This window comes from Phoenix dactylifera, chromosome 18 (assembly GCF_051530095.1).
Source record: "Phoenix dactylifera cultivar Ajwa chromosome 18, Ajwa_hap1_PhDact_Kaust_v1.1, whole genome shotgun sequence".
Taxonomy (NCBI): domain Eukaryota; kingdom Viridiplantae; phylum Streptophyta; class Magnoliopsida; order Arecales; family Arecaceae; genus Phoenix; species Phoenix dactylifera.
Window position 1 is genome coordinate 19,085,500 of NC_143207.1, and position 14,955 is coordinate 19,100,454.

General features: G+C 39.3%; 3 protein-coding genes across 4 annotated transcripts; 2 read left to right on the forward strand and 1 right to left on the reverse strand.

The window, feature by feature from the left end:
• Window positions 1–72: 72 nt before the first annotated feature.
• LOC103713878 (dihydroflavonol 4-reductase-like1) lies at window positions 73–3,195 on the forward strand. Of its 2 annotated transcripts, XM_008800930.6 has the most exons (6): window positions 73–338; window positions 498–667; window positions 982–1,170; window positions 1,410–1,572; window positions 2,145–2,337; window positions 2,893–3,195. In XM_008800930.6, exons 1-6 carry the CDS (start codon window positions 212–214, stop codon window positions 3,038–3,040), a joined length of 990 nt encoding a protein of 329 aa, XP_008799152.4. In that variant the 5' UTR covers window positions 73–211; the 3' UTR covers window positions 3,041–3,195. The 2 variants fall into 2 exon arrangements, with proteins under 2 accessions (XP_008799152.4, XP_017699941.4); XM_017844452.5 differs by lacking the exon at window positions 2,893–3,195 and having other exon boundaries at window positions 2,145–2,641.
• Window positions 1,782–5,335, reverse strand: LOC103713879 (uncharacterized). The gene is given in 3 exon segments (XM_089928512.1): window positions 1,782–1,918; window positions 4,257–4,778; window positions 4,781–5,335. Coding segments are annotated over 2 exon segments (1,074 nt in total). The 3' UTR covers window positions 1,782–1,918; window positions 4,257–4,259.
• Window positions 4,290–8,112, forward strand: PDE191 (Mitochondrial transcription termination factor family protein). The gene is made up of 2 exons (XM_008800932.6): window positions 4,290–5,847; window positions 6,866–8,112. The coding sequence occupies exons 1-2, from the start codon at window positions 5,799–5,801 to the stop codon at window positions 7,864–7,866; spliced, it is 1,050 nt and encodes a 349-aa protein (XP_008799154.3). The 5' UTR covers window positions 4,290–5,798; the 3' UTR covers window positions 7,867–8,112.
• The last annotated feature ends 6,843 nt before the right edge of the window (window positions 8,113–14,955 follow it).

The following is a 14,955-nucleotide window of genomic DNA, read 5'->3' on the forward strand; positions in this document are numbered from 1 at the left end:
ATTTTACTTTCTCAATACAGTGACCCTCCAATGTAAATGTTTCATCTACTTTCAACCTCACCCTTTATTACTTAAAAATGATGATCACAAAAATGGAATGACAGACCCCATCTTGTCCTTTGCTGGTTCTGGGGTCTGGTGGCCGCTCCGCCACTCCATATATACAAAGCTGTGGTGCAACAGAGCTTAGGTGCATTCTCACTTCTACATAATGGACATGATCCCTGGCACTAGAGGCAAAGTATGTGTGACAGGTGCCTCCGGCTTTATTGCTTCTTGGCTTGTTAAGCGACTTCTTGATTCAGGGTACTATGTGAGGGGAACAGTGAGAGACCCAGGTGCTTTAGCTTCCTTTGTAACTCTCATTTTCATTTTGTTAGTTAATTTTCTGTCATCACATTTTTTAGGACCTGAACTCTTTGATAACAGTTATGTTACCATGTTTTCATAAATATGATTAGTTAGATAGGATAAAATAAGATGAGTTGTTTTGATAGGAGATTACAAGAAAACTTCACACCTCTGGGAGTTGGAAGGAGCAAAAGAGCGGCTCCAGCTTGTGAAGGCTGATCTCATGGAAGAGGGCAGCTTTGATGAGGCTGTCATGGGATGCAAGGGCGTCTTCCACATTGCATCTCCTGTTCTCAAAGGCCACTCTGATCCAAAGGCATGCGACAGCTGCTCTGTACTTTTAGCATGTGCATTGCATTTTATATCTATTCTTTGAGTCAATCAGCACATTCTTGGTATTTGTCTTTTTTTTTTTGTGTTCTTTCTAGAATTAGAAGTTTGGTGCAAAGGCTCACAGAAACTCCATTCTCCCTTAGATTCATCATATGACCTGTGGAAAACTAGTACAAGAAAACAAGAAATTGATAAAATTCTCTGAATATGCTGAATCTTAGATCTGATTTTCTCAGATTTTCAAAACATTGACAATAATTGCTAGGCTTGTGATTGTGGTTAATTATGTTCCTTCAGGTTGGAATTTTGGATCCTGCAATCAATGGCACCCTAAATGTGTTAAGATCATGCAAGAAGAACCAAGCACTTAAAAGGGTTGTTCTTACATCATCATCATCTACAGCAAGAATAAAAGAGGACATCGACCCTAAAATACCATTGGATGAGACATCATGGAGCTCTTTGGAGCTTTGCAAAAGGCTCCAGGTAAACTCGAACCACAAAATCCTATTTTCTGATGAGTACCCTAGATTGGATCATTTTATGCCTTATATGATACTGTATCCAAGATATTTCTCTGTTACAATATGTACAAATTGGTCTTTTCCGTTTAGGTTATGAGTGATGCTATACCTAGTGAATCATGATTTTGTTCTTATGTGCTTAGTTAGGAAGCAGACTATATTCTGCTTTTTCCTTACATTGACTTTTCTTTGTTATTCAAGCTATGGTATTCCCTGGCAAAAATTCTAGCAGAGAAGGCAGCTTGGGAATTTGCAAAGGAGAATAACATCGACCTTGTGACTGTTCTTCCAGCATTTGTCATAGGACCCAGTTTGCCCCGCAACTTATGCTTAACTGCTTCAGATGTTCTTGGCTTGCTTAGAGGTAATCCAAATTGTGAAGAAGCTAATTTTTTTTTTTGCCGTATTTCTTAAGGCATGTTTGAGCTAGTACAAGAGACAAAACTTCTTGCAGAAAACTTTCTAATACTTCACAAAGTTGTCATCAAGAAATTATTAGTTTAAAAAACAAAAAATTGATTGATAATTCACAAAGTTCTTGACGATTTTAGCAATAAATTATTTTTGGAAAACATTCATTGAGGAAACTAAGTAGGATTTCCTTTCCCTTTCTTCATGGCCTTGGCCTCTTCCATTTTCCGGAACCACAATGTTCTCCATGATGGTTCCCTTTCTCACATATGACATTCTTCAAGTCCTCCTTTTTTAGCCTTATCCAAAAAGAGGAATAAAAAGGTCAATTCAGTAGCAGAACATCTTTTAGTATCTTAAATCTGAAAAGCAAATTTCTGAATGATGCTTAGTAACAAAGAACAATTTCAATGTAAAGCCTCAGAGTGTAGCCTCACATCATAATGCTATCCATTTCATACTTGATGCTATATTTTAATCTATATTTCTGGTACACATGAGGTTTTAAGAGAAATTGTTTTGCAGGAGACAATGAGAGGTTTTCATTGCATGGTAGAATGGGATATGTTCATATCGATGATGTTGCACGCTGCCACATTCTAGTGTATGAAGACGCCAAAGCTCATGGGAGATACCTCTGCAGTTCTACTGTTCTTGATAACCATGAATTAGCTGGCATACTTGCAAAGCGTTATCCATCACTGCCCATCCCTAAAAGGTTAATTTTCCTGATTGCCTTAGAATTATCAGTAATCAAGATTCCTACAGAGGTTACAATTTGTCTGAAATATCCCTATAGTGATTGCCTAGTGGCTGTAGTTACTAATTTGACATCTCAAAATTATTCAGCATATGGTTTTTCTTCTGAGAAATAGCATCTGGAGATTTTGAAATTCATGAAACGTATACTAATAGTCTAGTCCAATAGAATTCAAGCAAAAATAAAAAAAAATAGTAGACTTCTAGCAAGTCTGAAAGGTGGATATGAAGTATTGTATTGATTTGCAGTTGCAGAAAATCAACAAGCATGGGACAGGAAATAAAAATAATTATAGCAGCAAAATTTACACCAAAGGTTCACATTTCGAACATTTTTTCACCAAGACATTTTGCATTTGCACATTTCAAGAACTAACAACCATAGTTTTGTTTCATTTTCTTAACGAAAAACAGGTGGTGCTTTGCCCTTTCATTTCTCTCAAAGAGTTAATCACGGCTGCATTAGTTTATTACCTGTCATTGAAATTAATCGTAATCAATTGTAAGTGTGCAGTTTCAAGAACTACTATGGAGAGACACCCTACTACGTGTTCGATACATCTAAGATACAGGACTTGGGCTTCATGTTTAAGGGTATAGAGGAGATGTTCGATGACTGCATCCGATCACTCAAGGAACATGGCTATCATCTTGACTGCTAGACTATTCGATGTGTGACAATGATATTATGGGAATCATGGGCTCAACAAAATCTTTAAGCATCCTTTGTCAGGGCTACCTTTTATCGAATTCTGATGTTATTAATAAATGAATTCTGCAGTATGTGATGTATAACCAGATGCAGTGATCTTTAGCTCAATTTTCCTTGTATCATCAACATGTGTAGCTTTTACAATATCTTGGTCTATACATCCAACCAGATAGGGGCCTTTGAAACTGTTATAACAGTCTGTTTTGAAACATGACCAAGACAGTAACGTGCTTCAGGTTGTTCACATGACCCGAGTAAAATTGGTCAATTGGCCAAGATTGGTTTGCTAAACAATCTGTCAAGTCAAGCTTGAGTATAAGATCTGTACAAATCCAGGAGCACATTGTTGGGCTGGTAGGTTGACCAAGGAGTGATGTCATCAACTGGCCATGTCTCAATACCTGGGTTCTTGCTTTTTTACTTCCCTCACAGCCATCCAACAGCCAAATCACGACCCTCGTTTTCTTCGTTGTGTTAAATAATGATACAAGGATCTGTGCGGACGTGTGTCAAGACCAGATAGATTTTAACTACTTATATAAGATTAAAAAATTTAAGATACTGTAACATGGATTCATTGAGATGGATCGCGGGCCAATCGATTTGAATGGATTGGAATTCTTGACTTATAAAGCCAACCACCGATGATTATGTCTACACAATCATCTCAACACATGAATTACCAGCACTATGGAACAAAAGCATGTCAACCCGAATAATTTGAGGAACTTGATAGTTTTGGTGCAAGATTTCTGAATTTCTTCAAAAATAATAACCAGTTTCATACTCGGGAAAATACTTCTTTTCATAAAGGATAGTGTGGCACCAAACTAGTTTCATTAGTGAATTCAAAGTGGCACATCTTCATGGAGATTATGAGAAGCATAAGCCAATGAAAAATATTGGAGAAAAGAAACATGAGAAGATGTTTTCAGAAATTATTAAAAGACACCAAATTGTATATAAGTTTTATCATTTTCTGTATCATAATCCTCATGACTCCATCTCTCTCCATCACATTTCTAGCCCCAATAACAATTCACACATGCGATATGAGTCTCATGAATACTTTTCAAAAGAGTCAGACATTAGATATTACACTAAAAATCAGAGAACAATATCAAGAAGAATACACCAATAGCAACTGGACTAAAGGTTGTACTCACCTGTTAAACCCAGAGTGAGATCAAAAGGGTCTCTGTGAGTTCTTCCCAAACCACTGGAGACAATGGACCTTTCTTGTCCAAATGCACTCTAGCAGCCTTCTCATCTACAGCAAAACCTCTCTCCCTCAAAGTCCTTACCAAGCTCCCAGCTTCCTCCACCCCCTTGTCCTTGCAACACCCATCAACCAAACCAGTGAATGTTGCCGCGTTTGGTAGATGTCCAACATCCAACATCTCCATGCAGAACTCAACAAAATCCTCCAATTTCCCCCCTTTGCACAAGCCCTGAATCAGAACTGCGTAGCTAAAAGCATTCGGCACAATCCCATTCTTCTGCATCTTCCTGAAAATCCTCTTTGCATCATCAAACTTTGCTGCCTTGCAAAACCCTTCCACAACGGCCGTGTAAATCACAACCTCAGGGACTGTTCCCTTCTCACGCAATAACCCGAATAGCTTCATTGCTTCTTGAATCAAGCCATCCTTGCAGAGCCCATCAAGCATGGCGACCGCATTAGGGATAAAAAAAAAAGGAAAAGAGGGATGAGACCCGTCTCCTTCATTTTCCTGAAAATTTCATCAGCATCTTCTGGAACGGACTCCAGCGCCACAGAGTCCGGTCCAGAGGATTGTTTCGATTTCTTCTGAGGAGCTACCTCCACGTTTCCACCACTGCCAGCATCTCCAAGATTCAATTTTTTGAAGAGGGTATCTCCAGTCTTATCACCTCCTTTCTCTATCTTAGCAGAATCCTTCGACTGATCACCGATGTCGGTTGATTCTTTATTTTTCTCTTCACTCTTGGGCCCATCAGCGAATAGAGACGCTGATTTTGGTCCTAAAAAAAATTCTTTATAATCTTCACCACGATTCCCGATTTTCCAGCGAGAATGGCCGAAATCTTCTCTCCCTACTCCCCTCAAGGGTCTATTGGGGATTCGGCTCTCCGGTGCTCGACCACCTCTACCCATTATCCCGTCCTGATCTTTGAGCTCGGGGAACAGATCTTTGGATCCTTCGTCGAGTCTCCCCTCCCCTCTCAAAGGCCCTCGTCTTTTCCGCCCTCTCCTCCTCGCCATCGTCCCCAAAGTTGAGACTTTTGCGGAAGAGATCCTCTGAGGAGTCCTCTCTTCCTCTCTCGCCTCTCATGGGCCTATTGGGGCCAGTGCTGAAGGGTATAGGATACAGAGAGAAAGAGCAGAGCCCCGGTCAAAGAGCTCTCCAATATCGAATCTTTGGGCAAATGGGACAGATTCTTGCAGGGAAGCATGCAAACCCTGACCCTACCTCGCATTGCTGTCTTCTCCTTCACGGAGCGAGCGAGAGAGAGAGAGAGAGAAGGGGTTAGGGTTTTGGGGGATAAAATTGTCGGGATTTATGGAATTACTGAATTACCCACAAGTGTGGTGATTTTTTCCGAGGGAGGTTGCCATGAGTACGAGGGTAATTTGGTCATGAAAAAATGATGAGAACGTGAGGAGGGATAAGGCCTCTTTCATCAAATCATCTTGTCAGCGATAGGGAGAACCAGTAGTTTCGGCCATGGGTTCAGGCGGCAACTTTGGTTGGACTGGAGATTCGTCACAACAAGGTGAGTTTTTTTTTTCTTCCCCGTCCTCCTCCCTTTTGGTGGACTTATGCTCTCGTTTTCATTTCTTATTTAATCTTTCTGTTATCATCTGAAGCTACTCTATTGTTGGAACTGTTATACGAGCTGTGAGATTAGGGACTGCAAACATGCTTTATTTGAAATCTAGGACGACTCTGTACCACTTTCTGTCGATCGCCTATTAGACAACACCAAACACCTGTTTTGTTTTCGCGCTTGTTGTTTATACTTCATTAATTCTTGAAATTTTATCTCTTGGTTTCGATTTAAGGGTGCGTTATCCCTTGCTTAAACTATGGATGCTGAAATTTTTTTAAAGTAATTTAAGAATTTTACTTCACACCAGTTTCAATTGGTAGAAGAATAGCTGCCAATGTTTTGCAATTTATTCTCTTTGGTGTTTGACGGTTTCTTCATGTTAGTTTTGAGTTCATGAATTTTGGTTTGGTTCTTGATTTCTACTAAAAGGCAAAGCAAACTGCACTGCTTTGGAAATAGCCCATCTCAGATTTTAGTCACGACTATTCAAACCAAAAACTTGTTCAAATTGTTGGGTTTTAGGAAGCATCAGAAGTACCGAATATAAGAGGATTGATATAGCCTTGTTCTTAAAAAAATAAGAATTTAATAATTTATCTCCTTGCGAACTGGAGTCTATTTATCTCATTTGGTTTTCTTCATAACGGCAATGATCCATTTGTTTTCCAATCGGAGTTTCTGGTTACTGGATTCATTTATCTGATTTGTGGAAGCAGATTAGGAATTTTGATTTATGGACCATAGCTTCAGTTAGGGAAATAAAATCTCCCTATTCTGGCAGTTCAGTGTTCTTTTTGTTTTGGATAGTTTGTTCTTGCTCTCAGTTGCTAGTTCATGAATCATAATTTGATTTTTGTCGTAGTTAGATCCGCTGCTTTGATAAATCCACTGCTTTGATTAATCCATTTTGGTATTAAGTTATATGTACTCAATATTAAATTTTTTTCTGTTTATGTTATAGGAACCATGGAAAGGACCAGCGACAAGAAAATTAGTATGATAGCATTCTTGAGAGAGAAAGAGTTTGATGATGAAAGCATACAAGGAATGCTCAGAAGATGCAAGTGGCTTGAGGTCGCTGATGGCGAGAGAGCCTGTGAGAACTGGAATTACTTGAAAAGTATCGGGATTCGAGAGAGGAAGCTTCCCTGTGTTGTTTCCAAGTGCCCCAAGATCCTTACTCTGGGCTTGAATGAGAAGCTTGTGCCTATGGTCCAATGCCTTGCAACCTTGGGAACAAAACCTGGTGATGTTGCTTTGGCCATAACCAAGTTCCCCCACATACTCTCTCACAGTGTGGAAGAGAAGCTTTGCCCGCTGTTAGCCTTCTTCCAGGCACTGGGCGTCTCCGAAAAGCAACTTCGGAGGTTGCTCTTGCTCAACCCAAGGCTCATCAGTTACAGCATTCAGACCAAATTTTCTCAGATCGTAGATTTCTTTGCAAGCTTAGGACTTAATAAGGAAGGGATGATCGGAAAAATTTTGGTGAAGAATCCGTTCATTATGGGTTACAGTGTTGAGAAACGGCTCCAGCCTACAACGGAGTTTCTCAAGTCAATAGGGTTAAATGAGTTTGATCTTCAAAGGGTGGTTCTGAATTTCCCAGAGGTATTGTGTAGGGATGTGAATAAGGTTTTGAGACCCAATTTAGCTTTCCTAAAGAGATGTGGGTTTTATGATGAACAAATTGTAGTATTGGTGGCTGGATATCCTCCTGTTTTAATCAAGAGTGTCAAAAATTCCCTGGAACCCAGAATCAGGTTCTTGGTAGAAGAAATGGGGAGGGAAATCAGCGAGATAGCAGATTGCCCTGAATTCTTTCGGCATGGTCTCAAGAAGAGTCTGGAGTTTCGACAGAAGCTGCTGAAGCAGAAGAACATATGTTGCAGCTTAAGTGAGATGCTTAAATGCAGTCAGAAGAAGTTTATTGCCAGGTTCGGCTTAATTGCAGGCTCCTTGTGATTTTTTTTTTTATGTTTTCCTTTTTTCTTTGTTCTTTAGCATTTTTAGTGCAACAGCTTGAGCATATCTGTCTTGTATTTAACCATGCATGAATTGAATGATGTCATAGCTGCAGGCGTTAGTTCTTGGTAGTTACTGCTCCCATTTTACCCCTTTTTTTATGGTTATGTATTCAAGGATGCTGGAGTTAAGTGGTTTACTACATTACCCATAATTGAAGTGTACAACAGCTCCGCATTCGGGACATTTGATGATGTCTTATCCAATGCACAGTGTCCAGGAGTAATCTTTAGTTTCAGTCAAGCATTGGATATTTTCTTTCTTTTTTTTTTTTCGGTAGAAAGCATTTGATATTTTCTTTAGTGAGATGTGAGCTCCAATGGTGGAGCCTTGTATAGCCAATGCTTGATCATCTGTAGTGATCTTGATGTTGAACAAGCGTATACTTTGAGCTGATTGTAGTATCTGTGGAAGTCTATCTTCCATCTAAAGAGAATTGAGGTACAACATTATAGAAGCAAGCAGCTACAACAGGATGTGTGTCCTGCTTCATGTTGTGTGCATTGGTCCAAAGGCAATGACAGGAAACCATCTGCTGCTGGGGCCCTCCAAGATGGCCCATTATCATTAGTGGAAACTCATTGCTGTAGAAGGTTTAGCTTCCCTTGAGATCGAATGACCTCAGTTCCATGGATCTTACTACTTTGCATTATTAGATTCAAAATTCTGCAACTTAAGTAAGATGGAGAGATACATCAGTAAATATGATCAGTTCCAATGACTGCTGAACCTTCAGGTGCTCCTTGCCCATTTGCTCCTTTTGTACCCCTTCATAATCTCACCAGTGGGAATTTTGCAAAAATGGTCCTCTTTTTCATTTTCTATTTGCATCATATAAGTTTTAAGTTTTTGAGCGCTTTTTATTGATTATTGAATGTATATATTTGTTGAGCATATAATGCACATTTAAGCAAAATTTAGGATAAAAATATATGAAAATTTCAAAATTAGACTGTTCTTGCAAGAAAATCCAACAATAACTCAAACATGATAAACAAGAACAAAGCGGATCGTTTCTACAGAATTTCTTAAAAAATCTGCCTGGTGAAGCTATCAAATAGATAACATTTTTTGTGCCATTCATGTCGGCTCTTATTTTAGTTCAATATCAGGTGTCTTAATTGCTAGTTACAAGATTTTTTTTTTTTTTGTGTGTGTGTGTGTGTGGGGGGGGGGGGGGGGGGGGGCCGCATAGGAACCTCAGGTACATTGAAAATTTGAGTTCTGAAGATCAGCATTAACTATTTGATGAATTAACTATTTGATTGGACCGCCCTTGATTATAACAGTATCTTTTTGTCTGTTCAAGCCAATATCTGAAATTTCCAACAAGAAAATAATTCCAATTCCAATGAGCACCATTGGCTTTACCCAACCTGAATCTTTCTTCAGTAAAAGACAATAGAGACATCCACCATTGAGCGAGGAGAGACTTCAAGTAAAATGGAAGTTTTCACCTAACATGAAGATGTCACAGTCGATACGTAGCTCTCAGGCAAAATATCTGCAAAGTAACCAATTATATGATTTCTTTTTTGCATAAAACTTGATCATTTCTTGAATTAAAATTTGGACCAGCACGTATGAAGTGATCAAAACATCATTCATAAGTCTTATTCAATTTAAAATAGTGAACTTTATTTGTAAAGTTACTGGGGATAGTGTCACGCCCCGGATCCGGATCTGTGACACGGCCGTGCTATTGCCGACTACTATCCGCAATAGCACGCAGCCTCATACCTGGGTAATAGGGTAGTCAAACCAACCGAATCTTTTCATATGAAAGCATTCTTAGTACAACATGCTGGTCAGTACCCAAATACAGAGCTTCTACATAGTTTATGTACACAAAAGTATACTTGCTATACCCCAGAAGCCCTGATACCAAATTAACGTGTCTCTGGCAGCTATCAGTGGTGAGGATCTGAAAGAAAAAGTAAATGAACGGATATGAGCTACACGGCTCAGTAAGTAATCATACATAATCTTACCGGATCGAACATAACGGCAACCATGTTTATGCAGGGTTTGAGAAGCTGACATGCATATTTAACTAATCATCTTCATGGCATAATATGTATGCAATTTAAAGGAGATATCGGTTATAGCAAAATACAACATTTCATAACGATATATTCAAAAACTCGTTGTAAAACAATGTATGCTTTGGTCAGGCACGTTCATAAATGTCACGGCCCGCCTGCGCAGGGCACGTGACTATCGGGCCCATATGAGGGAGAAACACGGGGCTCCCCTGCCAGATGTTGGCCGGTTCCGGGGCTTCACGCAAGCGTCCTTCACCCCTCACCGATTTTGCTTCTCCCCAAAAACACATCTGCAGGATTTGGAAGCACCCGCCTCATATACCCAATCTCTGAAACGAGCCTCATGATCATGCTTCAAATATCATTTTCATAAAGTATGCAATTTAAACAAAGCAGTATTGTAAATCACAAAATTTTCATAAAACATGCACATGAAACCGTGCCCCCGGCATACCGTGGTCATGCTCTTAAATGCTACTGCGAAGTCATTCTTGGCCACTGGCGGGACCGGCTCAGTTATTAGGCGGCCACTGGCGGGGCTGGCTCAGTCATTCTCGGCCACTGGCAAGGCCGGCTCAGTTACATTGGGTCAGTAGCTCTTAAGAGTTCATAAATAATGCTCAGTATAGGTAGTACCTCATAGATGCTACGGCGAATTCATTAATGGTCACTGGCGGGGCCTGCTCAGTTATTAGTCGGCCACTGGCGGGGCTGGCTCAGTCATTATCGGCCACTGGCAAGGCCGGCTCAGTTGCATTCGGCCCGTAGCATTAGTAGTTCTTAGGTACCCCCTTACAAGCAATATGCAGCTAGAGCAAATCATTATTACTCTTTACACTCATGCTAAGAAAAATCATAACATGGAACTCCATTCATTTTGCATGTATCACAAGAGCTATGAAAACATAATATGTGCACAACTATGAATTATGTGACTGACATGTACCACTCATGTTCATGTTTCATAACTCATATCTTAGCATGTAACATAATCCCAATATTTTGTAGGCATAACGGAATATAAAACATATATCATCACATCTTGTGTAACTAGAGCATGTCAGATACACATATCATTCTTAGCCTACAGTACATGCATAACATGTTAAATTTCATGTATGATCCATAAAGATTAGGGCAGATTACTTACCTTTCTCACCAATCATGTATACAATTCAAATTGTATGAAAAACACTGGTTCATCTTATAAAACATAATACAGGATCTACGATAAGGTTAAGATAGATTACTTACATTTTATAATACACCCATTCATGAAATATATACACGAATAACACTTTAAAATCTTAATAAACATAGTACTCACATGATCCATAATAAGATTAAAATAGATTACTTACCTCAATTCGCTTTCCAAATTGCTCAAGTCCAGGTGACTAATCCTCAATCACCTAAAACAACATCATAGGGATTACATTATTCCCCCTTCATTTATTATAAAATTTCTTAGTTCATCATACTATGAACTTACTTGCTTGGGTCCTATCCAAGGATTTAGCCCAAGTCCAATTTGAAGCCTTTGGGATTCGATTTAAAACCAGATTGGGTCCACCTGGGTTGATTGGGTTTTTAATTAAAGGATTGGGCCTCGTTTATAATTGGGTCCAACCTTTTCTAGCCAATTGGGTCCTCTGATTTGGTCAACGTGGCTCATTTGGGTCTGAGTCAGGATTAGCCCAAGGTCAATTCGACCTTCTGTCAGTTAAATTGGGCTTGAACTGGGCCTGATTTACAATCAATTAGGTATGCTGAGACCAACTCAGCTTAATTGGATTCGGACCCAATTTAATTTGGGCTTAACGTGTTTCGGATCCGAACCTGATTCCGGCCCGTTAACCCACTCTTTTCTTTTCTCTTCTCATTTTCTTTCTTTTCTTTTCTTTTTCTTTTTCTTTTCTTTTCTTTTTTGTTTCTCTTTTTCTTTCTTTTTCTTTTTCTTTTTCTTTTCCTTTTTTTTTTTCAATCCTTATACAGCACTGCCCACAGTGAAATTTGGGCCCAACCCTTAACTGGGCCCATTTCTTATTGGGCCTAGTAGGTTCTGGGCCCGGACATTACATCCTACCCCCCTTAAAATAAATTTCGTCCTCGAAATTAAACATACCTTAGGTTCTGGTTTTCAAAAGTAGTCAACCATTGAGTCATCCTCGAGATCTCAGTTAGTCTCTCTTAAAATGCTTGCTGATAAGATTTTGGCAAATTCATGGCACCTCAAAACTTGATCCCTTCTATTTATGATATAGGAGTTCTTTTGATCTCTTTCAAAAGAGGACTAATCTTCCTACCTTAGATTTTAAATGCTATGATTCTTGGCCCAAGAAATTAATTGCTCTCGATTAAGTCCACACAACGGTCGTAATCGGGTTAATAGAAATGGGTGAGAGCATTAGCATCACATACTTTTCATAATCTATAATCTTCTTTCTTCTCTTAACCTTGCCTACAATTTTATGATCAACTTTTATCCTAGCAAAACTTCAAACCCCTTTTAGATAGGTAGATCAAAGATGTCATAGCTAGGAGTAGGGAACATTTCAGGTCTAAGCCCAACCAAGGCACCATCAATCCGTTAATACTAAATTTAAGATGCCAAGATTCTCCCGGGAGTTACCAATAATAGAAAAACTCACGGGTGAAGATTATACAGCTCTCTCTCCAGATTATTCATAGAATCAACATCTTAATTCTGAATAAGAAGATCAAGTTTCTTTGTCAAAGTATCAACTGCTCTCGATTACCCGATCTATCACAAGATTAGATCATAAACAACTTCAATCCACCCTTGATAGATATTCATCAAAGTCAATTGACAACCTTAATTTCTTTCAATCGAATAAAGGATGGATATTAATAAAAAAAAATTCAAGCTTCAAATTTAGGAGGGAGAAGGTTCATACCAACATATTCTAGATCCAAGATCAAAATCGATGATCTATTAATTCATGTCAAAAGATGCTAAGAAGTTTCTTAGCATGACATAAAACTGGAGAATCTAGGATAGCACAGTGCTATCCAGAAATCAGAACATTCTCCTTTTATTTATCCAAAAAAAATCTTACTATACAAGAAAACAGATCAAAACTTTCCGAATCAAAAGAATAATACTACTGGCCAACTTAGATAAATAATTCCGATCACTATGTTTTCGCTGCGCATTCTGATCAAATTCCTTTGAATTCATAAATAACTTTTGATCAACATACTATTTGCCTACAAACAGAACTATTTAATTCCTCATCTGTATTTGCACTTCAAATCTTTCCTCCATCTAGATCGTATGTTACTTAGCCAAAACTTCTTTTTTTGTTGTAAGATCTCTATTTAAAAAAATCTTCTTCTATTATACTCTTTCCACTAGACGATGATATGTGGAATTATCATCCATAATTTTTTCACCTTCCTCATAAAACAATTTAGACTTGCTTCTTAGTGATAAATGAAAGCATTTAATAATTGCCCCTCTATTATAGATAAAATAATTTATTTCAAATCTTACAAGCATGATCACTAAATACAAACTCCTGCAACATCATGTGCTATTGGGCATGTTCCCGTATCAATTCTATTGCTGATTCCACTCGCATTTCCTAATGACCCCATGTCATCATCATTCTCTCTCTTTTTTTTTTTTTTTTTTACTCATGGTTAACCTATTGCTCTGATACCACGAAATGTCACGCCCCGGATCCGGATCCGTGACACGGCCGTGCTATTGCCGACTACTACCCGCAATAGCACGCAGCCTCATACCTGGGTAATAGGGTAGTCAAACCAACCGAATCTTTTCATATGAAAGCATTCTTAGTACAACATGCTGGTCAGTACCCAAATACAGAGCTTCTACATAGTTTATGTACACAAAAGTATACTTGCTATACCCCAGAAGCCCTGATACCAAATTAACGTGTCTCTGGCAGCTATCAGTGGTGAGGATCTGAAAGAAAAAGTAAATGAACGGATATGAGCTACACGGCTCAGTAAGTAATCATACATAATCTTACCGGATCGAACATAACGGCAACCATGTTTATGCAGGGTTTGAGAAGCTGACATGCATATTTAACTAATCATCTTCATGGCATAATATGTATGCAATTTAAAGGAGATATCGGTTATAGCAAAATACAACATTTCATAACGATATATTCAAAAACCCGTTGTAAAACAATGTATGCTTTGGTCAGGCACGTTCATAAATGTCACGGCCCGCCTGCGCAGGGCACGTGACTATCGGGCCCACATGAGGGGGAAACACGGGGCTCCCCTGCCAGATGTTGGCCGGTTCCGGGGCTTCACGCAAGCGTCCTTCACCCCTCACCGATTTTGCTTCTCCCCAAAAACACATCTGCAGGATTTGGAAGCACCCGCCTCATATACCCAATCTCTGAAACGAGCCTCATGATCATGCTTCAAATATCATTTTCATAAAGTATGCAATTTAAACAAAGCAGTATTGTAAATCACAAAATTTTCATAAAACATGCACATGAAACCGTGCCCCCGGCATACCGTGGTCATGCTCTTAAATGCTACTGCGAAGTCATTCTTGGCCACTGGCGGGACCGGCTCAGTTATTAGGCGGCCACTGGCGGGGCTGGCTCAGTCATTCTCGGCCACTGGCAAGGCCGGCTCAGTTACATTGGGTCAGTAGCTCTTAAGAGTTCATAAATAATGCTCAGTATAGGTAGTACCTCATAGATGCTACGGCGAATTCATTAATGGTCACTGGCGGGGCCTGCTCAGTTATTAGTCGGCCACTGGCGGGGCTGGCTCAGTCATTATCGGCCACTGGCAAGGCCGGCTCAGTTGCATTCGGCCCGTAGCATTAGTAGTTCTTAGATACCCCCTTACAAGCAATATGCAGCTAGAGCAAATCATTATTACTCTTTACACTCATGCTAAGAAAAATCATAACATGGAACTCCATTCATTTTGCATGTATCACAAGAGCTATGAAAACATA